The following is a 26767-nucleotide window of genomic DNA, read 5'->3' as shown; positions in this document are numbered from 1 at the left end:
GGGAAATTGGCATTCTGATGACTTTACAACTTTCAAGTGCCAATCTAACTAATCCCAGAAGAAAAAAAATATTATTGAAATAAATAAACTCCCACGGGAAATGACTATCTACCGTTCTAAATTTCTTATACAAAGTTCGTTTATGTTTTTCTTAGTTCTCCCTCAGCAGATCTTACTTCAAAATCCAAGCCTTCGTATAAGAAGGCTTAGTTAACTCATTCAGCGTGAAAATTTGTTTCAAAATCCCCTCCCTGTAGTTTCAATGAATTTCGTATAAATTATTCCTTCGTTTAGCAAAATAAAAATAAAAAAATAAAAAAAAGGAAGATATTGATATTGGCGTGCGGAAAATGTGAACACTCCAAATAGTGGATGTCTGGGTCTACAACTCATCCCAATTTTTCCAACCATCCAAAGTCTACTACGCTCCTCTGTTTTTCCACAAGCCCATTTTTGACACTCAAGCCACTATACCCTTCGTTGGTTCCATGCTATGAAGCATAAAATGTGAAAAGCGTGTGTTAGGTAAACTTCTGTTTTACCTAAAAGCCAATAAGGGAGTGGAAGAAAAACAAAAAAAAGAAATGGTCAATTTTTTTTAAAAGAATTGAAATTTGAAGTCGACAAAGGATACTGTTAGTTGATAAATATTGGACTAGCTAGTAAACAATTATTTTCCAATGTGTGTGTGTATGTATGTGTGTGTGTGTGTGTGTGTGTATATATTGGCACGTAGTCATATCCATAATCCATGCATGCACTCGATATTGCAATTCAAATTGGCTTTGGAGAGAATATATAATTGTTGATGACATTACGATGATGAAAACATGACGCTGGAAGAAGTTCTAAATTTGATGTTTGAGTCTTTCGCACCAGCCAGCGGCCCTTGGATCCATCATTGAGTCGGAGATAATGAGGTTGATTACTCGCCAATAAAACATTAATAATTAAGATTATCGTATTAGAATCTTTTGTTAGACGTGGGGTCATTATCTACGTGTCAATTAAATTTTAAAATGACTCTGTAATCTTAAAAGTTTCCAGGTACACAACTTTCTTAGATTTTCAGTATTATATGCTCAACATAATATTTACACTATGTTTGGATGAGAGAATAAATTTGGAATTTGGGTAAAAGTCAGAATTTATAAATTGAAATGCACAAATTCCTTTGTTTAAATTCATAAACATAGAAATTTAGAATTTCCGCATGAAAAAAAAAAACTTGGAATTTAGGACCTCCAATTCAAGTTTTAATTCCATGTAAATCGGTGTCATTTCCCAATTTCCATGATTGAAAGTTTAAAAATAAAAAAAAAATCCGTATTCAATTCCATTGTCCTTTTAGATTAACCAAACAAGAAAATTCACAAATTCTAGAAAATAAAATCCAGTCATTTCAATTACCATCATTTTAAAATTCATTAATAATCTTAAATTTCTTCATCCAAATATAGTATTAGAGAATATATATATATATATATATATGAGATTCGTGGCATCATATTTTTTACACAAATTTTAAATCATTAGATTATTTAACTATCAATGATTAAGATTTAATCTAATAACTAATTAATTATAATGTAAAAAAAAAGATTTAATCTAATAACTAATTAACTATAAGGTAAAAAAAAAAAGCTAGTTAATTATTATTAATTTCCCTCATAAGAAATTATTATTTCTTAAAACGTATTGATTTGACCCTATAAGCGGGACCACCACCCCATAGCATGCTGCTGCCAGAAGCCCATATTTCTTCTAGAGAATCTCTTAATTGTTCTCGAGCAACTAGAAGGAGATTCTTTAACCAGAAAGAATTCAGTTCAGATGTAAAATACCTATCCAGAAGTTTTCGCAACTCAAATCATGTATGATGGAATCATCAAAGATTGAACTACGTATGTAACTCACTATAGGCTCGAGAAATAAAAAGAAGGTGTGTACGAACGAGATATCCAACAACAAGAAGAAGGAAAATGATTGAATAGAGGAACTCCCGAACATTTTGTTCTGTGTCTTCGAGCTATATACCCTTGTTTAACTATGGTCATTGAATAAATAAAAATTTGATGGATAATAGGGTTCATTGATATTCCTGGTATAATAGATACAATCATAATCAATTTGATGAAATTGATTGATCTTAAAGGGGATCTTCTATAATTTCACATGTGAGGGATTATTTCTTGGTTTCGTCCCATCATTAATAACTTGATTATTTTTAACCTTGTGCTTAAACTTAAAGTCGTTGGAGTATTATTTATGGGGGAGTGAGTAGTTGAGAGAGTATCGTAGGAGAGCACTAATCTTTGGGGAGTTCAATTTCTATTACGTTACTTTTTGAACTATTGTGTTTTATTTATTTTAAACCTCTCCTTTTGCTATACTTTGTTGTGCTACTCTTGATTTCGTTGTTGTTGATTTTCCTAAACAAATGGGTGATTTGAATTGATTACATTGACATGCTCTTATGCTTTTATTATTTTGGTACCGAGAATTGTACCTTGTGCTTAAACTTCATTGTTGTTATGTCTTTGTTGTTGGCTCTTATATACTTCATTTGTGGTTGCTTATTTCTTTGTTGAGCTTAATTGACCTATTCTTTTATTCAATGAGACTGGCATATCATTCATTTTAAATCATTTGCCTTTGCCATGACAAAATGGGGGGAGAAAATTAAAATTTGAAAATTTGTGTTGTGTTGCAATCATGTACAATGCTGAACAATTTACTTCCTTGCAATTGCTTTAACCATGATAACTTTTCACTTGTTCTTTGTCAAGAGTACTTCTTTGCAGGATTCGTCCTTTCGTGTTCTCTTGAGTGAGGTTGGGTGAATTTAGTTATAGAGTTTGGGTCATTTTGTCAAGGAAAGTCAAATGGGGAGATTGTGAAGTCTAATTTTATTATTTGGCTTCCCTTGTCAAATGTTGTAAAATGTATCACACTTGCTCTAGTTAGATTTACGGTTTAAAATGCTACTTTGGGATCTTGCTGCTGGAAATATCATTTCAAGAGCTTAACTTCTTGCATCAAAGGTTTATTCATACATATGCATTTCATGTCATTATTTCCATTTGATTCTATCTAGTGGTTCTATCTAATCAAAACTTCTCGCTGCTTTCATGCGAGTTGGGCATACACTTTAAGACAACACATGGGTCATCTAACAACTTCTTCCCGAAAATGGATTTTCAACCCTAGATCTTTCTAGATTGATTTTGCCACTACTACAAAGGGGCCTTATAGTGTCAGTAGGTGGCATCGGTTTAATATAATATAGTGGCGCATAAGACAGTTGCGACACTAACTGAACATGACGTCGGATTTACTGTCGCTTTTAACCGTCATAAAATTCCTACGTCAGTTTAAGCACATATATTTTAATAATTTTTAAATACAGGCGTCGCTTTAAGAAAAACAGTGTCGCTTTTAAGCGACATAAAGTATGGGTGTCGCTTTAAAGTGACACAAATTATTGTTTTTAAATATTTTAAAGCTTGCGTCGGTTCTATAAAGCGACACAAATTATTTTTTGAAATATTTTAAAGAAACCCATCACCCAATCCACGGTCATCGCGTTCCCCCCAAATCTCACTTAAAGAAACACAACCCACGTATCAAAGCTCCCAAACCTCTCTATATAAACCCCATCCACCTGACCTCTCCGACACTGTAACTTGCTCTCTCAATTCAAATATCCAATCCCAAATCAAACCCTAATTTCATTTCCACAGCAATGACTGGACGCGACAAGGGAGGCAAGAGGCTGGGCAAGGGAGGAGCCAAGAGGCACAAAAAGGTGCTGAGGGACAACATCCAGGGCATCACAAAGCCCGTCATCCGTCGTCTGGCTCGCCGTGGTGGCGTCAAGCGGATCAATCTTCTTGGAGAATGTGATCCGTGATGCCGTGACTTACACCGAGCATGCCAGGAGGAAGACAATGATGGGGATGGACGTCGTCTATGCGCTTAAAAGGCAGGGCAGGACTCTGTACGGGTTCAAGGGTTAGTTTGTTACAGTTTCAGATTGAGGATTTATGTAAATTGGTTGGTTGGTGTGGTGGTGGTTGGGTAGATTTAGGTGACGAAGTATAGGAATTTAACGTTTTTAGTTTGGATTTTAATGGAACATGAATCTATTTTCATTCCAATTTTGATCTGTTTTGTTTCCATCGAAGTTGTATTTGGATTTTTTTGTTTTTGATTACTTTGATATTTTTACATTAGGAGGATTTTACCTTGATATTTGGATTTTTCTGTTTTGTTTCTATCGAAGTTGTATTTGAATATTTTATTTATTTAAATGTTATCTGAACCGACACACGGTTCTATATTATATAGTTTATTTTATTAGCTTATGTCGCTATAAACCGACACTAGTTTCTATATTATATAGTTTATTTTATTAGTTTACGTCGCTTTAAACCGACATTAGAGTCAGTGTCGCTTTAAACCGACGTTGTGTAGTGTCTGATTAAGCGCACAAAGCGACATTGATAGCCTTTAGTGACGCTAGCATTAGTGTCGCTATGCCAATCCGACATTACATTGTTTAATGTCGGATTTGTGCTTAATTTCCGACAGAAATTGGGTTTCTTGTCGGATTTAGCTCCGCCGGTGATAGCTTGTATTGTAGTAGTGTGCACTTGACGCGTGGCTTTTCTGGTCCCCATTCTGTACGAACAGCAAACCCTCTATAAAAGCTAAACCTAGGGTTCTTTTGATTTTTGGGGTTTGAGATTGGAAATTTTTGAAAGCTTTATTTTTCATCTCCATCTCAGATCTCTTTGGAGCACCAAGCATATTGTATGGGTAAAGCTCTTCATTGATTATTTATAAATCTATTTTTGAAATTGCTTGCTTAAATTCGTTTTATATGCTCATTTGTTTTGGCTAGGAGTTAAACATTTTCATAAAGAGTTGATTTTAGCTTTGAGCTGCCTCTTGTGTTCTTCATTAACCCTAGCCATAAAACCATGTCCAAGCATCAAACACTCAATCATTGCATATTAGGGTAGCATTGTCTTCATGGTTTTGTTTTAATTTTTTGGTCAAGTTTTTCAAGTTTCAAACCTTTAAACTGATCTCTTTTTGGATTCGCGTCAGTTTCATCTTTCAAGTGTTTGACTGGTAAAACTGACTAGACATCGAATCCAAATTTGCATCAACTTCATCATAACATCATTTGCATAAGTTGATTTGATTTCGGTGCCAGGTGAAGAGCTCAGGAGGAGCTACCACTATGTGAACACCGAAGGAGTTCATCTCGTGTAAGGTAAAGTTTCACAAAGGTAAAGTTGTTCCATAGATAGAGATCTAGGAATTGAGCTTTGTGTGGTACTTTATAAGAATCGTGTTTACACTAGTGGATTGAACTTAGTGGAGAGTCTCCGATTTTTTAACCCAGAGGTGGGGTTTCCCGGCTAAAAACTTCTCTCGTTCTTTGCCTCTTAAACTTGTCCACATATCTTATTTTTACTTGCATATGTTTCACGCATCCTATGAATTGTTATTTGATGTGCGTTAGAAACTAAGTTTACACTGCATATTATGAGCAATAAACTGAATTGTTGTTGACTAGGATAACTTGTACTGAACTAAGTTTGATTTGTAGACTTGCGTTTAATTAACTGAGAAATCTGTACTTAGTTGACCGGTGAGCTTGACTAGTCAATCCAACATAATTTAATTCATAATTGTTTGTCATTATTGTTTGCGTAATAAACTAATATGTAAATGTGTTCAAGTTTAGGAATCATTGTTGTGAGAATCACTGTATCGCAAAGATCGGTGAGAATCCATTGCGCCAAAAACCTAATGGTTCCTTGCAAGCCTCGTATGGCGCGACTTTCAAAGGTTCATCAAGTAAGAAAACTCTCAATGGCTCTCTCCAGTTTTTGTTTACCATTGCTGGCCAAGGAAGTGCATGCTCCCCCCCCCCCCCCACACTGCACTCTCTCATGTTGGATTTTCGGAGTTGTTCTATTTCTTGGTGAGTGGAAGAACGGAACAACTCTGGGATTTCTTTTGCAGTAGATGAGTCTGGAAGATCTTTTCCACTAAGGTTATTAGGTTCAAATGGTTGTGGCGTGTTTCGGTTCCAGTAAGGTTGCTAGATGAGTCCAGAACCACGACAAACACTATAATATCTAGATGAGTCCAGTAAGGTTATTTGAGTGATGCCATTTTAATTACACGATTAAGCATCAGTACACCAATCTTGATGCCTTCTTAAAAAGAAGGTTGATGTATAAAATTCACCTACGGAAAAGTTCATAACCGAGGTAGTCAACTAATATCTTTTAACTGGCATTCCTATTAAATGTTGAATTCACCACCCCAGAAACACCTCAAAGGATTACAAATTCCATACGATTTTCCTCGGTGAAGAAATTGGATTATCAGATAGAAGTGCTGGATTGAAGAAATTTTGGAGACATTAAAAGAAGACACAAACAAACAAAACAGGAAGCTAAAAAACACAAACAAGAACAGATTTTCAAAGCAGCCTAATATGACTAATTGGTCAGGCAATCAAATTTCAATTGACCAAAATTGCTGGATTCTCGTGGGAAAGCAAAACAAAAGGAAAGTTAATGGGATTAGGAGAGAGAAACAGAGTCATAATTAAAAAATGTTTCATAATTTTATTTTGAACGTATGTTTTTATTTTAAAAAAAAAAATTTAATTGTCATATTAGGCTAAATCTCAACTAATGATACCACGGATCTTGTGCAAAAAATATGATACCATGGATCTGCTCCTTTCCCCCTTTGTTTAAGATATCTCCATGTTTTGGTAAAAATGAGGACTAGATGTGGGGTCAACTCCACATTAAACTTTAACAATTTGAACCGTATATTTTTCAAGTTGCACTTTATAAATCACCCTTGGAAAATATTAGCCAATTCAAAAATGTTTAACAAATTTAGTCGAGTTCAAAGAAATTAACGAACACTATGTTCTAAGAAATTTGTTTTTTTTTTTTTTGTCAAACTATAAATTTGTTAAATTAGATGTTAGATTAGAGAACCGACAGAGTTCGAACGCACGTCGTGGTGCAAGGGCAAGATTCATCTTCATGATGAAATTTTACTTTTTAAGAAAAATGGAAATTGCAACTTTTCCATTTTGGCTAGAAGACATGATCTGTTAGAACCTCCCTTCAACATTTAGTCAAATGCAAGATATGCTAACCAGAATACTAAAACAATCAAATATTCATTCACCCTTTACATCCGCACATATCTTTAGCTTATATAGCTGGTTGGAGACTAAAGATCTTCAACAACAATTAAGACAGCAGGTCTAGCTAAGTGATGCCACTTGGCATCCTAGCATCAACTCGTGCATTCCTTTACTCACAGACATGATCTTTGAGTAACTGGTGCTTTGCATCAGGTATATATATATTTTTTTTAATAGCAACGGTAGATAATTTTTATTGTAAAAAAATGGGTAGAATCAATTACAGAGTCAGGCAGCTGGAGGTACCGCCTCAAATGCATTCAACAGCAAGCAAGTTTACAATATAGTCAGGGGGCTCTTCGAACCAAGAACAAGAGGTTCCTTCCATGCGAAGAGCAAAGTGGGCAAGGTGGTGAGCAATACCATTGCCTTGGCGACATGTATGGGCAATCAAAGCTCCAGTGATCCTGAAAAGAGAAGCCTTAGAGTCTTCGATAATATATATGCCCCAAGTTAGACATATTCGGAGAACTCTCAAGCAGGGCTTTCACGATCTTGAGAGAATCACACTCAAAATGGATATCATTAAAACTCCTTTCCGTCGCCAACGACAAGCCTTCCCTAGCAGCCAATGCTTCTGATTGAAGGGGAGAGAACACAAAACAAAACCGTTTGGCACGAGCAGCCACAAGTATACTATCTTCACACAATGCGCCATCGACATTGATCTTCAGACAACCCGAGGGAGGTTTGATCCACCTCACCTTTGGCGAAACCAATATCAGTTGAAAATACTAGTGCACAATATATTTGAACATACATGACTATTTCGAACCAATATCAGTTGAATAGTCATGTACTTCTAATTAATTTGAAAAGGTGCAACTGTCTCTATATATACTCAACGGTGGCAAAGAAGAATTTATTCAGGAAATATGTTTTCAACACAATTTCCTTTTTCCTTGTTTTTTTTTTCTCTCCATCACATTCATACAATTTCCTTCTAGTTACTTTTAAGGGAAGAATTTGGTTTTACTTATCGAATATTTTATACTTAGTTGTATTATAAAAGTGATTTGTAAAGAACACTTTAGCAAACTCATTCGAGTGAGACAAATAACACTTTATAAAAATGACTCAAGTCGTATCTCAAAGTCATGTTTTATATTCTTCATTTTTCTATATACATGTTCTCAAGTTAAATAACAGGAAATGCTAGTAAATTATCACAAACTTTGTAAATACTCATTCATTTGATTGATCATTTATATTATGATTTGTTTGGTTTTGAAAATTTTGTCAAAATTTCATTTTTTTTAGGTTAAGACATTCATAAAATGAAATTAAGATTACATAACTCAAAGTTAAAAAATAAATCTTTACGACAAAAAATTAGGGTTAAAACCATTCCACCAAAAATTAATACATTTTAGGCCCTAAAATTTATATCTTAAGAGTGGAGTGACATTCACTGTTTACAGACCCAAATTCTATCTTTTAGTGGACCTAAGTATTTGGGTTTGGGTGAAGTTGGTCTAACATAATATATTTTTTCTTTAAAAAATTGCAAAAGTCAGAAATCTCCCTCCCTTGCACACAGCAAGGATGCCGCTCCTCCCTTGCAAATTGATCAATTGTCGAAAAATATTTTAGAATTTTGCATAGGGTAATACTAGGGAGATCAAATTTTTTAAATCAAATTATATGGAAGTTGATGATTGGATATTACTTAGTGTTGATTAAAGTGTTTATTTCTTATTAGTGACATATCATTCAGTTTGCAAATTTGGTCTACAAACTTGGTCTATGTAGCATTACCTTTTTTGCATATGTTCCACTTGCAAATTCTCCCTCTCAAACACTTACACATAAAGTGGTACAATAAATGGACAGACACCTTAATTATATCAAACATCTGAAATAAATTAGGATCAAAATGAGAATGCATGTTAAAATTTTGAATTACGATAAATATTGAATTTTCAAAAAATGATCTAAAATTTTTCTTTGGTGTTGTAGGCCTAATTTAACTGAACAATACAGAGAGGGGGGTGCAACACGGCAAGGCGTAGAGGAGAGAGATGTGTGATTCTGAGGTGTTGTATTATGTCACTCATTATGCTTTTATTTATAGTAGTGGGAAAGATAACTTCCTTACCCCATAAAATTACAATTCTAATAGAATAATATCTAATCTAAGAGATATGATAAAATTTCATAAGAATATACCAAGATATCATAAGATACACGATCACGTTCGTAACTAATAAGACTGCAACATTTGAAACATTTTTTTAATTGCAATAAGAAATTCTTTCTGATTCAATCCATTCGAAAATCAAGCTTTTGTGTACATAAAGCCCAAGAATATGGTCCCTTTAAGACTTTGGGTAGTCCAAGCTGAGCCCAAATAAACTGGGTTCTCTTTGCGTTACAATTCCAAATTAATCAAAAGCCTAAACGAACTAGACACAGCAAGAGAAGAGTAGGGGAAGGGGAAGAAGAAGAGGAAGAAGAGGAAGAAGAAGATGATATACAGGAAATGGAGTCTGTTAACGGGACCCGTCACGATCTTGGGGGGCATAGTAGGCACTGTCGTCGTCGCCAACTTCGTCTTCAATGATAACGTAATTTCCATTTTTATTCATTTATCTCTTCATATTTTTATTTTATAGAATTTCAGATTCATCAACTGGAATATTTCTTTCTTTCAAATCCACGAATTGTGTTAAACTATCGATTCATCAAATGAGCCTATTGGGTTTTGATTTATGTGTCTAGATCCTACTCCTTCGAGCGGGGAAAAAATCTAGGGTTTCAGTGCTTCATTTTCTTAATTCAAGTTTTAGGAATTTTAGGTTTCTGCTAATTTACATCGATTTGAGCATCTAGGTGTGTTTAATATGCCTAAATTCCTGCCAAATGAGACTTAAATCAGCATTTTAGCTTTCCCAATTGGAGCTTACTGTGGTTCAATGTGCCCAGTTGCTGTCTGATCAAAAATCATCATCATATACGTATATGTATGTATATCATGAAAACATTTAAATAAGTGCTGGGTTATGTTGTATTTTTGCTTAACTTGTTTGCAGACACGAGCATTGTAATTTACATTTTGCTGAATTACGCAGGATCGATTTCTGAAGCCGGAGGCAAGGAAGGCGGATGCATCCACTTCAAGCAAATAAGAGGAGGAAGGTGAAAGAGCTGCATTTTCAATGTAATTCAAGCTTTTGGCTTTCTGTCTTTATTTGTTGTTCTGCAAAATTGTGGTGATGCTGCACCTTCAGACATGACTTGTCGGTTTAATAATCCAGAATTCAAATTTGAGTTCTGATTTAAGGTTGTGTGGTTAAATTTCGTGGGATATGTTTTATCTGTTGTCTTCACATTTCTTGCTTTTCAAGCTGAGAAGAATTAATCAGATTCCATTGCTTCTGTTGTCACGATCATCTCGATTATTGTTTAGTAGTTTCATTTTATTTCAGTAGTACGTATATGATGCATATAGACATTTAGGCCCTGCAAATACCCGTGAGGTTTTGCTCGGGTGGTGTTTGTATGATTGAATGGCAGATTCTAGGTTCGGTTCTTGTATAAAGAAGAAACGCTTTGGCGAACTGCAAATCTGCACTGTCCTGCGGCTGCGTGATGCTGGCCAAGATTTCGGAGAACTTCAGAGGGGTAAGATGCAACAGTATTGCTTTATATGATGCCAGTAGTTGTGTGAGGCAGGGAGACTTGTAAATCGTAAATTGCTTCTTAACGATGAACTTGTGTGGAATTTTGGCGTTCTTCCTTTCAGCAATGATAATGGTAGATACATAAGTTTACAGAAATGGGATTTTTTGTGAGAATTGTAGTTTCATTTATAAGCTCTGATGTATTTCGGGTCAGCGTCGCGACTGTTTTAGGCACAGATTTGCTCACAGGATTGCAAATGCTTGTGAGCTTGATAAGCCAAGAGTTTGATCATCGATATTTTTCGCCATTGACCAACAATTCCATAACCAAATCATTCCAAGAGTCTATTGGCCCAGGCAAGCACCAATGTAGGCAATCATTCTGGACTTTGGCATTCTTATCCTTTGCAAATGGCTGGAACTGCCTGTACGGACCTGGGTGCCCATCGGGTCTCAATAGCGAAAGGTGGGTTGTGTCCAGTAGTTTAAAGTTCACGCCCTTCTCCGATCCTTCGGCAGCAGCCTTCTCGAATTCTTCCAGCTCGATGTTTTGCATTGCAGCATCTACATCTTTTATATCAACCTCACCCTCTTTGAATGGCACTGATCTATTGCAATACCCCCCACTGAACCACTCTCCATTCTCAAAATGGTCAGGCGTGGTGGTTCTAAATAATACAAGCGCTTTATGATCCGAACGAGTGATGAAATTGAAAACCAGACGGAGGGCACTGCGATAGGCGTAGTCAAACCCAAACTCCGTTAATTTCTTTCCAGGGCAGTAGTGGCAGCCCCTGACCGTGTTGTTTTCATGGTAAATTGCGGTTTTAAGGAACCATTTTCCTCCGGCAATCACCACGTAATCCAAGCTACTATACTGATCGGTCCATGTCTTGTCGAGTTCGTCAAGATAAAGCTGGATTTCGGAAGTAGAAACTCCATTCATGTCTTCAAAAATAGCTGCTTTGACGAGAAACGGAGTCCAAATTACCGAAACAGTGAAATTGTAAGAAGGAAAAAGCCATCTTTTAGACCTGTATTCTTTGTCATGGTATACCTCAACAGCTTGCTCCACCTGTGGGACATAAACGCTGAATTGTGACCAATATTATCATTTGGCACCAGAAAATGGAATGCCAGCAAATAATATATGCAACACGCTACAAAACAGATAACTAGTGGAGACAGTAAGTATACTATACAAGAATGTCAGGTCAGGTAGGTCCGTATCTACACCGGACTTATAGGGTCCAAATATATACATATACATGCCATATCGACCACTATGGGGTCGGTACATACGAGAGAAACTTCTTTGACCCGGTTTCCCTCTCTCTCTCTTCCAATCTCTTTTTCCCAAGCTCACGTGAGAAGCGAGAGGAAGAATGAGATATCAATGCATGCTGTTCTTCGACTCATCATTACTCTAGATGGTGAAGATGTTATTGACTGTGAACCAATATTGGGTTATTTACACCGAGGATTGGGAAACCGGGGTACAGAAGAACTTTTCCACACTGATAATTGCATATAAAAACTTGTAGGAGGTAATCATACATCAGTAATTATTAACGTTCCCAAAACGATGTTGGAATCGAAACAATTATGATCCCAGATAGATAGTAGGTAAACCAGCTATGAAAAAGATTCTACAACCAATTAAAAAGCAGTGGTCACCATAGAAGTTCAGCTGTAATCCACAATTTTGTATAAAAATTTATGGCTTGAAGTAGGATTGCTAACCACAGATCGAAAATTATGACAAAGACGTGCCAGTGAAGCCAAGAAAAAGTTTGAATGCTTTTTTGCCAAGATAAGAGAATTATATGGAGTAATCAAAGAAAGTAGGACCAATGCCCCCCATGATTAATACACATTAACCACTTGTCCCACAACATAATTTGATCTAAACTAGATCTAGACTTCCATACAATTTCCAAAGAGAAAAAGGTTGCTAACGTTTCAACTTTTGAAAGTAAATAATACTTTGCTTTTGCCGGTTTTTTTTTTTTTTTTAAACGTCATTTTGATGCAACAACTGCCGTCCATGAGATTTGAGCTCAGGGCGTCCTCCAAGAATGTGAAAACTCAGTGCGACTAAAACTAAATTGTCATAGACTCATAGAAACTATTGTGGTTAACTGGAAATACCAAGAAAATTTACAGAGTTTAGTAGTTCTAAAGCATATAGATTCAGTAAACATAAGCTAGATTTCAAATGGTGATTCAAAGTCCCGAAAAGTTGGTAGTAAATTTGATTTCTTTCGAGTGTACCTGAGAGAGAATGCAAAGCAATGACTGCACATGGTTACGCGAAATCGAATCACCAATGAAGGCCCATGATTTGTTCCTCATTATACCAAGAAAACTCTGCGGATTGAACTTGGGTAGCTCACAGTCTCTTGGGTTCCACCTCCAGTAAAAGTACTCGGAATCGGGGCGACCGTTCTTCATACAATTCTGATGAGGTTCGACCACATGGCAGCTTTCACTAGTGTATCTTGGACCTGACGGATCTGGTACCCAATCTCCGGTAAAAAGGTCACACTTTACTGCAAGTACGTTATTTAGTAAAAGTAAATAAATCAGTTGCATACTTGCATTAAAAGAAGAGCAGAAGCTAAAAGCCTAAAAGTATGTTCCGAAAACAACGAAGGCACTTGAAACCTGCATGAAGAAATTAACAATATTTCTTTATCTTTTGAGTTGTTCTGCCGAATTGGTCTCTCGTAATCTTTGGACTCTACGACCGGATGAAAAAAAAAAATTCTATATACTGCAAACTTTTCAGTGCCAAAATTTGCAAAAGAAATTAGAATTATAAATGCAGTTCTTTCTAATGATTTGGGATTTCACAGCTAGAAATTTACGAAATAAATATATCTAAGAACTGATTATCCTAGAAAATAAAATTAATGAAAAACAACTCCACATTGATTAAATTAACAATGTGAGTTAAAACTTAAAACTATAAAAGCAAGTAGAGAAAGTTGATCTTAAAAAATGAAGAATTTTAATATTCATGCATGAATGCAAAAGGAAGGGACAAATCACTTCAAATGGAAAAAAAAAATCAAGTCTATAACTGAAAAATGCATCCCCTCTGTCCCCAGAAAAATTAAAAAAAATAAAAAAGCAAGCATGAATTTCCATTTGTAAATTAGTACTAAAACTGTATAAAGTTTCAAAAAATGAAAATAAACACATTCCTTTTCTTCTTAATATTTCACTTGCATTTGCAGACTTGGTCTTAGCCAAGTTGGCTAGAGCAGCATGCTCTACTCCCGCACCCAATTTCGTATCCTTTCTTCGAAGTTTTGATGAATTTAGTGAAGCATATTGCTCGCATATAAAATAAAATTTTCACAAGACAAAAACACCAAAACAGAGACAGAAATAAAAGATAATTACTTACCATTGTCATATGTTTGGGAGGTATTTCCAGGAAAATCAACAATTGTAGAGTTTTGAATTTGACCAGGAAATAAAGAAGAATCGGAAACAGTGGAGGAGGAGGAGGAGTCTGTTTGTTGTTGGTCTGCAGATGCAAGAGGAGGTGGCTCTACTGGTAAATTTAATCCGATAGGAAGTACAGAATCGGAAAACAAGAGTCGAAAAGCGAGACCAACTAAGAGAAAAGAGACTGCAAACTTCACAAACGCATGGTTGTTTTTGTGGAATGACAATATTGGGTTCGATTCAACCCTCAGTTCCTTCACCATCTCAAAGGTCAGAGAGAGAGAAGAATTTTAAGAATATGTATAAGAAACAGAAGTGATGAAATGAGCTGGTTTTTGTTTTTGCAACAAAACAACCCAAACGAGGTTTTAGTTTTGATTTTGTTTCAGGAAGAAAATATGTTGTTTTGTTTTGATAACTATGATTTAGGTGCATTAAAGTATCTTGAAAGAAAATGTTAAAATATCTAAATTAGTACTAACATTAAAGAAGAAAAACAGCAATAATGTTTTTCAACTAAAACACGCATGTACATTTAAGTAATAATTCAATCGTCAACTTTTATATCTTTAGTATTTTTCCGTTATCAAATTTAAACTTTAAGTTTAAAACTTAACATCTCTTTTTGGAGATGTTCATGTGTCTTCTGAATAGAGAGAGAAATGGGCTATGTTTGGTTCAGATGCATTTGAATATTCAACTTCTATTTCCTTTTTAATCATTTTTTTTTTAATTTTATAGTGTTAAGATGTGAGCATCAAGCAGAAATTGTGAGTCGTGTAGTTTAATTTTTTGACGTCCGATTCATTCTTAACACATAATAATGGTTTGAGAACACGTGTGAGAGTTAAAATTCAACATATAAGTTGTATGTTTTGCTACCATGTTAGAATGTGGGAATTCAATTCAAAATTAACTAGAAAACAAATTATTTAAACTTATTATGCAAGGGTTTAATTCAATAATGTAATTTATTTCCACACCTTCAAGTTTTCAACACTTTGCATAACAATATTTTTTGAGTTGACAAAACAATGCAATTATATAAATCATCCTATGTTTTATATTTATTATTATTTAGGAGTGTAATTGTGTAAATTTAGAAGTAGAATTTCAATTGAATTCGGGATATATAATTCCATTATGACTTTTATTACTTGTAAGGCAAGTAAATCCGACCCAAATAGTATAAATAAAGGCATAAGGCCACAGGACGCGCAATTCACATACATATTTTTCCTTCAACACTATGATGTTTCTTTGCTTCACTTACCATATACTTAGGAATCAAATTGATTAACTATTTAAATTCACAGAGAGCGAAAGAATTATTTATCAGGACAAATGATTCTTTTTTGTATTTATGTGTTAATGTGAGGTTTGGACTCTGGGGAGTAATTTGCTTAACAAAAAATGTCTTGACAAATAGGCCAATTATGTTGTAGACTAACGGTGATTAATAAAAATAATTTTTTTTTGTGGTTTTAATTTCTTTTCCTTTATCTAGAGGTGGCAGGAATCAATTTAAATGTGCTTAGCCAAAAGAAAAAGAAGAAAATAAAAAGAAGGTTGGTAGTAACATGAGCAAAGAATGTATGTCATAAGAATGTATTTTTCTTTACTTATAAATGAGAGGTTTTAGGTTTAATTCTCGTCAAATGTGAAGTTGAACTACATTATTATGGCAAACTTATTGTAAGGCTTAGTCCATTCCTCTATCCCTTTACTGTAGATATAATCGTTTGTTCAAAAAAAAATATTGAGTTAAATATGGTTTTTGTCTTATTTTTTGTTTGCAAATTGCAATGCACATGACATGACATGCACTGCCCACCTCACATCTTTGATCTGAATTTTGATTGGTAAAACAATAGTGGGTAGATTATTAGATTAGGGCACTGTTATTTACACATCTCGTTTTACCTCCGCACATCTTAATTAATTTTTGTCTTTTTTTTTTTTAATTCGTTTATTTTTTTTTTACCTCCGCACATCTTGATTGTCTATTTCTTTTCTTTCCATGTTGCCGACCTTGATTGTACCCCATTTTGTGATTAGCTGCCATGCAATCATTCTGTCCGGCTCCCTTTATTTTCTTCGCTGGATGATTACTTGTAAATTATTCCACCTATTTTTCTATTTAATCATTTTTTTAGGATAAATTACATAGTAACCTTTTAGGTTTGAAGTCTATTACAACCATATACAACATCTTTAAAACATTTAACTTTCATATCTCACGTACTATTTTATTTTAAAATAATACATCTGTTACATTTTCAATCCATTAATTCGTTAAGCGCTGACGTGACTGCCACATTTGTGCCACGTGGCAAAAATAATAATTTTTTAATTTTCTTTTTTAAAAAACTTGAATTTTCTCAACAAAAAAAAAATGAAACCCATCCTATTTCCCCGCAACCCCCATCTTCATCTTCTACCCCATCTTTATCTTTTCCGCAACCCAAAAAAAAAAACACCCCTTCAGTTCGTCTTCCCCCCCTCCTCCTCCCCTCTCTTCTCCCCATCTTCATCTTCTTCCCCAAACACCCTACTTGCAACCTAAAATGGGAGGAATGGGTGTGGATTTAAGGAGTGGGGTGTGTAGAGGAGGGAAGAGGGTGGGTGCGAGCGTGCATGACCCCCTACCTACAACCTAGAAAAAACAAAACAAAACAAAACAAAACCTAGATCTTGTCCCCCATCGTCGGGTTCGTGAGGTGAAAATGGGAGGAATGGGTGTGGATTTAAGGAGTGGAGTGTGTAGAGGAGGGAATAGGGTGGGTGCGAGGGTGGGTGCGGAGGCAGAGTGGGTGCGGGTGTGCTCGAGGAAGGTGGGGGTGGGCTAGGCTGGGTTGCAGATGGAAGAAGATGAATATGAGGGAGAAGAGAGGAGGAGGAGGGGGTTGCGGGGAGATGGGATGGGTTTTAATTTTTTTTTTTTGGTTGAAAAAATTTTGACACGTGGCACACATTTGGTAACCACGTGGCATGAATGTGGCAGCCACATCAGCGCTTAACGGATCAATGAATGGAAAATGTAACAGAAGTATTATTTTGAAATAAAATAGTACATGAGGTATGAAAGTGAAATGTTTTAAAGATGTTGTATGGGATTGTAATAGACCTCAAACCTGAGGGGTTACTATGTAATTTACCCTTTTTTTAACAAGGAATTAATTATATTATTTGGCTGCCTAGCAGGACGACTATCACACTGAAAAATTTTATATTATAAAGTAATGTTACACAATGAGTTGTTCAAATCCAAACATTCTTCCTACTTTTTTTCCATACAAATACAATTTTTTTGTGTAGTATAGTAGACCTGACAATTTCTAACACAACCAATTAACACGACAAGTAAACAGCACAAAAATAACAGATTTTGGATCAACATAATAACTAATTGGGTCGTTATCAGGTCACACGATAAGAACCCGTTATAACGGGTTTTTAACAAGTTTATATGATAGTGATACGCGAGTTACCTGTTAACACGATAAGAAAAAAGTTATTTTAATAATTTTAATTTTTTAAACTACTAAAAAAATTTACTACAAAATACAATAGATATAGTGGATATGTATGTGACAACCCGTCCCAAATTTTACAAGTTTATAAATTTTAAAAGCGTGAATTGACAAAAATGCCCTGGAGGCGAGGACTTTGACATTCATTGACCATCGTCTAGAGAAACGTAAGACTTATTCTTTTAGCGTATTGGTGTAGTGCTTGTTGGTACGAATGCATAGGCGAAAGCCAGTTGCGAGTCTGGAGTATAACGGTATAGTTAAGAGCATTTGAAGTCGTTTTACTAAACTATAGAATTTTTAAATTAATTAGAGCTCCCACCATGTGGGAATGGAAATCAATCAGATGTTTTTGTTGTTGGTGGGCCAATTAGGCACTGGACCAATAAAAGAGAAGCTCCCAACATTCTCTTCCCGTGAAGGACACTCGCGACAAGACCCGGTTTCAAACCGGTGTGAAATTCCGACCACTTCCACCATATTTTCAAGCGAAATTCACCCATCCATTACTTGTAACCTCTTTCATAACCTCCCCTCTTCCATTTCCCCCCAAAATTAGAAGGAATTTGGTTGAGGTTTGGTGGAAAAACCACCATAGGTGCCGCGAGAAAGGTTGCTCGAGATCCACCAAACTTGAAACAATTTCATTCAATTATCACTACCAATAGGCTTCCCTTGAACTCCTGAACAAAGCCCAATAGGTTTTAGGGGCGGTGGAACGTCGAGAAGGAAGAACCAAAGCACACCTTTTATAGGGTTTTTGGCGGATTTTCATGAAATTGAGGTGTTTCCCTGCCAAATTGGCCTTGGCCACATGTATAAAAGTTGTTCCACTCACTGAGATCTCCATTTTTTGTGAAATTTGGTAATTTTTTAAAATAGTTGGATTTTCCGACGAGTCGGGGCGACCGACCGTCACCCATGGCGGCGCGTGCAGTGGAGCGTGGCCAGTGGGCCGAAGGTGTCTTCCTAAGTTCAATTAGAGGCCTTGAATTTATAATTGATGTCCGTATGCCGTAATTTGATTATTTGAAGTTAGATTCATTACGATACATTATTTGGTAAAAATATGAATCGACGATCCGACCGTTGGATTATCACTAAATTTTGATATGTTATAATGCATAATATTTGAGGATCATAGGAACTTAAGGATCGGGAATCCAACGCACAGATCTTCCCGAATTGAATTTGTAAGTTTATAAAATAAATGTTAACCGCCACTTGGTTTTGGGTAATTGGTGGAGATCCGACCATTGGATCATAATGAAACTTTAGGATGTTTTCTAGAAAGATAATGTGGGTCCTTGGAAGCAACGGATCTGAAATCCATGATGCAGATCTTCCGAGTTGAATTACGTAGAGATGTGTTTTATGTAAACTATGTATTCTATCGGTAAGAACTCTGAGATGTGATTTGATAATTGTTCTAGGCAATGATGGTTCATGATGTCTCGATATGCGTGCTAGGGAGTCGTAGCATGGACCTTAGGTAAGTGGGTCTTTTCCTTTCTATCGTATATATATATGATTGATAATTCCATAAACGTTTATAAATTGATTATTGCTTATGATTACTGTGAATGCTTTGAAATAATTATTGTGAACTACGAATGACTTGATCCCTATTTAGGGTACGTAGGCAGTCTAATGAGACGTTAGATGCAGTCATACAATATTGGAATAAAAACCTTGTTTGGGAATTGAGCAATGTGAAGGAAATTGGTGAAAATATGATATTTAACCTTATGTTTTTAGTGATTGGATGTTGGTCATAAATCTATGTGGAAAGAATTAAGAAATTGAAATAAGGAAACGTAAGTAATAATAGTTAATCAAACTAGTGTTTAGTTGGACTTATCCCCAATAATTATTTCCGAAAATAAATAATTCGGGAGTAAAGCGTTATAGATTGTGCATTTTATGCCACATTGTATATATATATATATGTACATATTGGAAAAATACTATGTATGGTTGAGTTTTAGATTGCATTATGGTTTATCTATATGTATTTTACCAGCACATAATCATTGTAAATGCTTTGAAATGCAAGGGTGAACGCAGGACACCCAGGTAAGTTCAGGTGAGTTTATGGTATTAGTTGAAATGATCGAGTAATGGCATCACTATATTATGTTTTAGGCAACTCCGACATTGTCGTACGGGTTGCCTATGAGTTGTTTATGCCATATGAGATGTATTTAGAGCTCATAAACCTACACCCCGGTGTTAGTGCTCTCACCCGTGGCCAGGGCACAGTCATTCACGTGATGTTCATCTCCCGCACCTTACGCTCACTTTGGATCCAAGGTAGGTGCACATGCCTGTCGTACAGACCACTATAGGTGGTTCTAACTCGTAGGCGACCCGTGATTATTCGCACAGTCTTCACGTGATCGTAGCACTTGAGTGTACTTATTTACACTCATTCCTGTCGTTCAGACCACTATAGGTGGTTCCGACTCGTGTGCAGGTATACTTATTGAGCTATGGATAAGTCGTACAGGTCACTATAGGTGACTCCCGACTTATGAGCTAGCATATGTGATAAGATATATGAGGAGCTAGCGTATGTGATGAGAAATATAATGAGCTAGCGTATGTGATGGGATATGTGATGAGCTAGCATATATGATGAGCTAGCATATGTGATGAGATATGGATAGTCGTAAGATATATGAGGAGCTAGCGTATGTGATGGGATATGTGATGAGCTAGCGTATGTGATGGGATATGTGATGAGCTAGCATATATGATGAGCTAGCATATGTGATGAGATATGGATAGTCGTACAGGTCAATATAGGTGACTCCGACTTATGTGCTAGCATGATTGATGAGATATGAGGACAATCATACATGTCACGTTAGGTGACTCCGGCTGATATATTATTTTATATTGATTAAGTTCATTTGGCCTACTTGTTAATGCATTGTTGAGCTGGTGAACATGACATACCCGTGGATTTGGCCATTCTTGAGTGTGGTTTGGATATATATATGGAGTATTGTCTTATGGAAAACGATATGAGTTTTACAATGAGGGGTTATTACTTTTGGAAAGGTAATAGTTCTGGGAAACTTGGTTTTATTGCTCACTCACACTCTCTGTTTTGTGCCCCTTCAGGTTTTAGCTATTGAGTTCATATCGACGAGAATCTGTGGTGAATCTTAGTATTGGTGGCCACCTCTGAGGGTATGAGTATTATCCACACTACTATACTTTACTTATGGACTATGGTATTTAGACATTTTGAGGTTCAAATTTATTCACATTTTACACACTATCACATTTTTATGGCTTCGTCACCTTCCAGGTGTAGGCCAGCACAGCTCGATTCTGAGTCCAAGTGGACTTTCCGGGTCTGGGTGTGTCATGTATATATTGTTTATTAATTATTATTGTATTATTATTCTATATAAATTAAAAAAATTTAAGTTTTATTTATTTATTTTTATAGTATACTACAGGCTAAGAGTGAGATTAAAAAATTATAAAGCACATTAAAAATAAAAATATTAAGTAATTTAAAAATACCAAACACATTAAAAAATTATAATAATTAATTTACAAGTGTGAAAAATGTGAAATATACACAAACGCTCATAATCGCATCATCTACGCTTTGAAGATGGGTACATTATCTTTTGAATTTTTAAAACCATACAAACCCTCATGAATAGTATTTTTAAGGGAGTTCAAAATAAATAAAATTCATAATTATTAATGTATAAGTCTAAAAAATGTGAAAGCATATATAAACACTCGTAATTACATCCTCTACTTTTAGACGATGGTTACATGGTTGTTTAGATTTTCAAAACCCTTCAAATATCATGAATAGTTTTTTTTTTTTATTTGAGTGCAAAATTAATAAAATTAATAATTGTAGAAGTGTGAAAAATGTAAAATATATATAATCACTTGTAATGACAAGTTTTACAACTTTTGTGAACAGGTAAACTCTGAAATTTAGTATGTATATACTAATTTAGTATTATGTTTTACATCTTTTGGGTCACATTATGTTTTTCATTTGCAATATTTATTGATTTAAAATATATTTTTCTTAACGAGTAACGGATCGGGTCATATTACCTGATAATATTAACGGGGCGATTTCAGGTTGGGTCATATTACCTGTTTACTTTAATGGATGTTACACGACATGACCAGTTAAACTATCGGGTATAACACAAAAACGATACGAATACGAGAAACATAACACGAATGCCAGGTGTATTTTCAAATCGAAACATTCTTCTACTTTTTTCCATACATATACAACCTTTTTTGTGTAGAATGGGAAGCATGTATTTAAAATAATTAGGAACAAGATTTGTGTATTTTAATGCTTCTATTTTCATAAAAACAATTTGTGTGGTTTTTGTTGTAAATATTATGTGGATGGCCCACATGAATAGTTTGTTACTATTTATTCACATTATTTTCACTATTCATTTGTGGAAAATTTGTAAGGTGAATAGTGTCCTCTTTGATTATAAAATGAATGAGAGGAAGAGGAAGAAATGGGTTCACGGGAGAGAAGAAGGAAAAGGAAGAAAGGAAGAAAGGAAGAGAGAGAGAGAGGAAAGAAGAGAGAGAAAGAAGAGGAAGAGAGAATAGAGGAAGATGAGAGGAGATAATAGAGAGAGTTATCTTTGTACTCCTATTATTTCAAATTATAATGAAAGCGCCGCTGCTGCCCCGAGGACGTACTCCAGTCACACTGACTGTAGAGGAACCTCGTAAATTTTGTGTCTTGTTTCATTTATTCCACTGCACCCACAGTCGATTTTACAACACGTTATCAGCACGAGAAGCTCTCATGTCAGTGGAAAGCACAACGCCACAAATCCTGTTCACCTCCTTCAGCTGGAATCTCACAGATAAGAAACAATTTTCATTTCATCTTCAAATCTCAGTACAATTGATTTACTTGAAGCAACTATATATATTGTTGTATGACTGTATATCATCATTTGCAGAAGCAAAAGAGTACATACTCAAAATTCGTAAAGAATTTGACAGCCATGTAAATAGCCTCGGAACTCTAACTTGCGGACCTCGGATTGAAATACTTTCTTCTTGAAAGTTGTTCGTCTGCTCAGTATCTACAACATATCAAAATTTCAGAAAATGTTAACGGTGCGATCGTGGCAGATGTCTGAAATACCAAACCAGTTTCCAATTTCCGCAGAAAACTGGGCAGCCACCTTATGAGTACCAAAACGCCATTTCGATAGCTCAAATCGAAATTGTTTCTTCACGAAAGTTGTTTGGTATCCTCTTATCCATATCATACTAAATTTTGAATTAAAACTAACGGTTAGATCTTCTCATAAGTTGCAGACACTCTTGACTCCAAAACTTATGGGAACCGTTTCGACTTTTTCGAAACTCACCGGAGGAGGAACACCAATTGGAACTAATTGTTACTATTATTTACTGAGTAACCAAAATGACTTCGAACTGTGAAATAATAATAAAAATAAAAGGGATGAAACAAAAGAAGTGGCAGACCAAGAAAATGAAAAAGCAAAACATGAGGACTTAATCATTGCATTTTCTGTTTTGGCATATTTATGTGCATGGTGTTGGTTTAAAGCCCATGTCACAAGTTCTATTAAAGCAATTTATTTATAGTGGGTAGAATTATTACCCTTTGCTTTAAAGCTTTGATATTTATGTGAATGGTGCTGAATCAAAGCCCTTGTCACAAGCTTTATTTACTTTAAAGCAATTTATTTACCATGGACGGTTTTACCGCCTATTGCTTTAAGTTTTGATGGTGCTGAATTAAAGCCCTTGTCACAAACTTTATTTACTTAAATGCAATTTATTCATTATGGCTGGAATTACCGTCTATTGCTTTAATTTATTTATTGTACTTATCTTTTGTTACTATGAATATATACAGGACCTGAAGTTCCTTGATCAGATCAGAACCTGCAGTTTCTTGATCCTCATCATATAAAATGATTGGACCCGAAGTTCCATCATACAAAAGGATCTGGCATGAAGTCCCTTGATCCTGAAGATCAGGACATGAAGTTCCTAGATGAGTACCGTAAGTTTGAAGTGCCGCAGTGCCTTAACTTAATTGTAATAAAAGCCATAAGAGTCTTAGTTTACAGACTATTAAATAAGGACCAGAAGTTCCTTATGTCCATACTCAAAATGGTTTAGCAGAAGCCTTTATTAAGCGAATGAAATTGATTTCCCGCGCTCTGCTCATGAAAACGAAATTGCCAATTTTCTACATGAGGACATGTAAACTTTACATGATGCATTATTAATTCGGTTGAGATATGTTATCAACCATCAATACTTCTCAGTACAACTCGGGTTTGGGAACCAACGAAACATTATACATTTACGAGTTTTTGGTTGTGTTATCTATGTACCTATTGCACTGCCACAACGTACTGAAATGGGCATTGATGTTGAACATCATCTATCATTCAATATTTAGAACCCTTGACTGGGGATATATTTACCGCTTGGTTTGCGGACTGTCATTTTGATAAGACAATTTTCCTGCCATTAGGGGGAGAAAATAATATCGTTCCAGAAGAACGATGAGAAAATATCATTCCAAAAGAATGATGAAAAAAGACCGTTCCAGAAGAACGAAGAGAATTTGTCTTATTTTGATTCACAAAGCAATCAATGAGAAAATGAAATATGAATAATTGAATGATGCAACGAAAGTGATGAAATCATATATACTTACTGCAAATGTGCCTACAAGAATTGATGTCTCAGTTGGATAAAATAATGAGACAGTAAATGATTTATCTGTTGCACGCCTGAAGCATGGCAGATTTTTAGACTCAAAAGGTTCAGTTATTCGAAAGAAGAATAATATGGCACTACTGAACTATTGCATTCCCGAAGCATAACTGTTGCATGCCAGAAGCATGACAGTCACCGCATGGATACACGTCCCAGATAGGACAATCCACAGACATGGGAATGTTGATGTCTCATACACGAAGCATAATAGACATATAGGTTCCAATGACTCAACTCCCGGAAGTGGAGATTAAAATCCAAGCTCTATAACACTCAAGAGGAGGTTATGATCCACATTCTCTCAATTATGACTATCCTGGAAGAGATAGCGTCATGCCCTTGAAGAGGCAATGGATATCCAAAGAAATGAAAAGCTTTTATGCATGCGCATGCACATGAGAATATGGGATCACGGATTGATGATAACCAATGATAATTTTGGTTTTTACAAGTAGCTACTAAATTCATCAATGAGTTGTGTTAATATTGAGTCACGTTCTTTTGTTCGTCGACAAAAGAAAAATTATTGGCCAAAATGGAGAAAGGCAATTCCATTACAAATTTTGTAAGAACGTGGGCAAATGAACCTATATATATTTGAATACAATACAAATAGCCAAAGAATGTTAAACCAAGGAGGTTATATATGGGCATTTGTAATATAGTGTAATACACTTACATGATATGACACAAAGTTGTAAACGAGTTCATATGAATGGAGAATTATATACGAAGGGTTGTGAGTCGCCCACATTATATTTCCATAAGTAAATCCCTCAAGTATACATGGGAGCAAATTGCTCTGTATAAATTCCAAAGGAAAATGTGTCATGAAGTGTAGAAAACCCTTGAAGGATTCAAATTGCTTGAAGTAAGCCTCTGAAGGGTAAAACATAAAATATGTACTCAATACCAATGGATGATATAAATTGCCTTAGTGAGTACTATCATTATGATATTGTTGCAACATACTAAAATCTCTTGCAAGAGTCAATAACATTAAATTATAACTCTTGAAGAGTTGATGATATTAAATTGGGACTCCTGAAGAGTCTAGAAAAAATTATAAAGTGTTGAAGGAATTATTGTCTCGAGCTGCAGATCGAACAATCTACCAACACGAATCTTATCCATGATATTTATGATATTAAAAGAACCATATGGATTGAAGATTATGAGTTGAATACTCATATGATGAAGACACTAAGAATAATCATTTATCTTCGTGAGGGTAAAGATAAATTAATATTTGGTCCAGAAGTACCACATCTTAGTGAAGTATATGCTTTATTGTATTTGGCACAATACATTGAATGAAATAAAGCTTATTTATTAATATCTCCAAGAAATTACAGATATATACATACACATGAGTTAAAATAAACAAACAGGATGGAGCCTTCACAAAGGTTGCTCATGTGAAGCCTCAGTACTCGGAAGTACCCCAGAAGGGGGAGGCACTGGAGATTGATCATGTGGCACCCCAGTACTTAGCAAAACACCAGAAGGGGAAGGCATCAGTTGCTTTCGGAATCTAGCAACGAACCTCTGGTGATCACTTTGAATCCGACTTTCGGATTCCTGCAGTTGGACGAGCTTTCTTTTCATGCTCGTAGAGTAACTATTTGCAAGCACGTGTAACACCCTATTCTCGTGCTTGAGCCCTCTGATCTCTTGTTTAAGACTTGTCATCTCTGCCATCAATGATTTAATTTGGCGAGTTTGAGCAAGTAAGCGTTGGCCCATATTGGACACAGAGCCAGCACACTGAACACTAAGAGCCAAGGAGTCTTGAACGGCCGACTCTTCAGACCGTTCTGAAAGGATCTTGTTATCCCTTGGAGTGAGAAGATTCCTAGCTACCACAGTAGCGGTTATGTTATTCTTCATCATAGAGTCCCCAACCGTAAGAGGACCATTAGAAGATAAGAAGGACGGGCGCCATATATTATCTTGACGCTGCTCGTCTGTATCACTCCTAAGACTCAAATCTAAGCAAATGTTAGATGGGCAAGTCATTTTTCAGAAATGATGAAGGAAAAATAGAGGTCAAATAAAATTTCAGAAGTGCAAGAAGGTGGAAATTTCTCAAG

At 35.5% G+C, this 26767-nt stretch overlaps 1 protein-coding gene, 2 long non-coding RNA genes and 1 pseudogene across 3 annotated transcripts; 3 read left to right on the top strand and 1 right to left on the bottom strand.

Moving 5' to 3' along the window:
• Positions 1-3745: 3745 nt before the first annotated feature.
• On the top strand, positions 3746-4019 carry LOC103439299 (histone H4 variant TH091-like; annotated as a pseudogene).
• A 5559-nt stretch (positions 4020-9578) lies between these two features.
• Positions 9579-10644, top strand: LOC103428501 (uncharacterized). The gene is made up of 2 exons (XR_528460.4): positions 9579-9825; positions 10330-10644. It is a non-coding gene; the product is annotated as an uncharacterized lncRNA (long non-coding RNA).
• A 328-nt stretch (positions 10645-10972) lies between these two features.
• On the bottom strand, positions 10973-14786 carry LOC103428502 (protein trichome birefringence-like 25). The gene is made up of 3 exons (XM_008366602.4): positions 14297-14786; positions 13156-13433; positions 10973-11956 (listed from the first exon to the last, which is right to left on the bottom strand). The coding sequence occupies exons 1-3, from the start codon at positions 14601-14603 to the stop codon at positions 11171-11173; spliced, it is 1371 nt and encodes a 456-aa protein (XP_008364824.3). The 5' UTR covers positions 14604-14786; the 3' UTR covers positions 10973-11170.
• Positions 14787-22930: 8144 nt separating this feature from the next.
• On the top strand, positions 22931-24100 carry LOC139197408 (uncharacterized). The gene is made up of 2 exons (XR_011582788.1): positions 22931-23158; positions 23797-24100. It is a non-coding gene; the product is annotated as an uncharacterized lncRNA (long non-coding RNA).
• The last annotated feature ends 2667 nt before the right edge of the window (positions 24101-26767 follow it).

The sequence above is a fragment of the Malus domestica genome, chromosome 07 (assembly GCF_042453785.1).
Source record: "Malus domestica chromosome 07, GDT2T_hap1".
Taxonomy (NCBI): Eukaryota; Viridiplantae; Streptophyta; class Magnoliopsida; order Rosales; family Rosaceae; genus Malus; species Malus domestica.
Note: the sequence above shows the minus strand (reverse complement) of the source record. Positions and strands in the feature narration are given on the sequence as shown.